This window comes from Etheostoma spectabile, chromosome 7, assembly GCF_008692095.1.
Source record: "Etheostoma spectabile isolate EspeVRDwgs_2016 chromosome 7, UIUC_Espe_1.0, whole genome shotgun sequence".
Taxonomy (NCBI): Eukaryota; Metazoa; Chordata; class Actinopteri; order Perciformes; family Percidae; genus Etheostoma; species Etheostoma spectabile.
Window position 1 is genome coordinate 16176328 of NC_045739.1, and position 1107 is coordinate 16177434.

Sequence of the window (1107 nt, forward strand, 5' to 3'; positions counted from 1 at the left end):
GTTTTCTGTGGCAGGGCACCTTTAAAATCAGGTGTGGCGATAAACTGTGATAATATCACTGGTTTCCAGTTGAAATGTTTCCAGATTCTTTCCTGGATTCATCATGTCATCAGGTACATTTTATCAGACCTTGGTTGCTCCAAGCCACACATCGTTCATATAAACACACTGCCCACACAAGGATTTAAATCTACAAAGTATCCCTTTTACGTAATTTAAAACTAGAAAATTTCTAATACCATTCTGAGTAATTATTTCATGGCATGTTCATAATCTTTCCTGCTTTGACAAAAATTTTATTTAAGATTGAAAGTGTGATTATATGTAAATTATTTAATAATTTGCTAATATCTTTTGCAGTGATCTCCTGCAGTGTACTGATTTATAACAGGAAGTGAGGTAGAAGTCTGTGTAAATTGAAATATTTTAGATTAGAGGATATTAAAAAGGATTTCTCGCCTTCATTCATAATAAATGCTTTACAATTCCATTTTTATTTACTAGACTGACTGCACATTTCAAATTTTCATTTGAAAATGAATCAAATCAAATAATTAGAGCTGAATAATATTCGTTACCAATAAAATTAATTGTTGGGAGAAAATTAGTAGTCTTAATTTAATAAAGCAGATATGATTTTAAACTGTGTTTGCAGGTGAAATCTGATTTTTAAAGAACTTAAACTTGCTGCCCTAAAAAAGATGTATTCGTCCTTTATTGCTGGAACATTTAGTTTGTCTGAAAACAGCTTCAAGGGTTGTATCACGTCTATTACTGTACCTCATAAAGTCCGAAGTCTAGCCGTAGTGTGGCTACGTAGCGTGTCTCACGGCCACTACGAATGTCTCGCAGCTCCAGTTGGAGGTCGTGCCACCGGCCGTCTGCCACCTGAACCTGATCCAACCGCAAACGTACCGGTCTGGTCGAACCCCGGGTCACAGAGAACACCAGCTGACCATTTATCACCTGAGAGGGATTGAGGAAGACACACACCAAAAAAAGAGGAAAAGAGAGAACAAGAGTGTGAAGAAACTGCTTGGTAGGTAAAGAGAGACAGAGAGGTGACTGTGTGTGTGTGTGTGTGTGTGTGTGTGTGTGTGTGTGTGT

At 37.3% G+C, this 1107-nt stretch overlaps 1 protein-coding gene across 1 annotated transcript in view; it reads right to left on the reverse strand.

The window, feature by feature from the left end:
• Window positions 1-1107, reverse strand: part of celsr3 (cadherin, EGF LAG seven-pass G-type receptor 3) — a 95040-nt gene that overhangs the window by 45676 nt on the left and 48257 nt on the right. Inside the window, 1 exon segment of the mRNA XM_032520957.1 lies at window positions 781-966. Coding sequence (XP_032376848.1) covers window positions 781-966 — 186 coding nt within the window.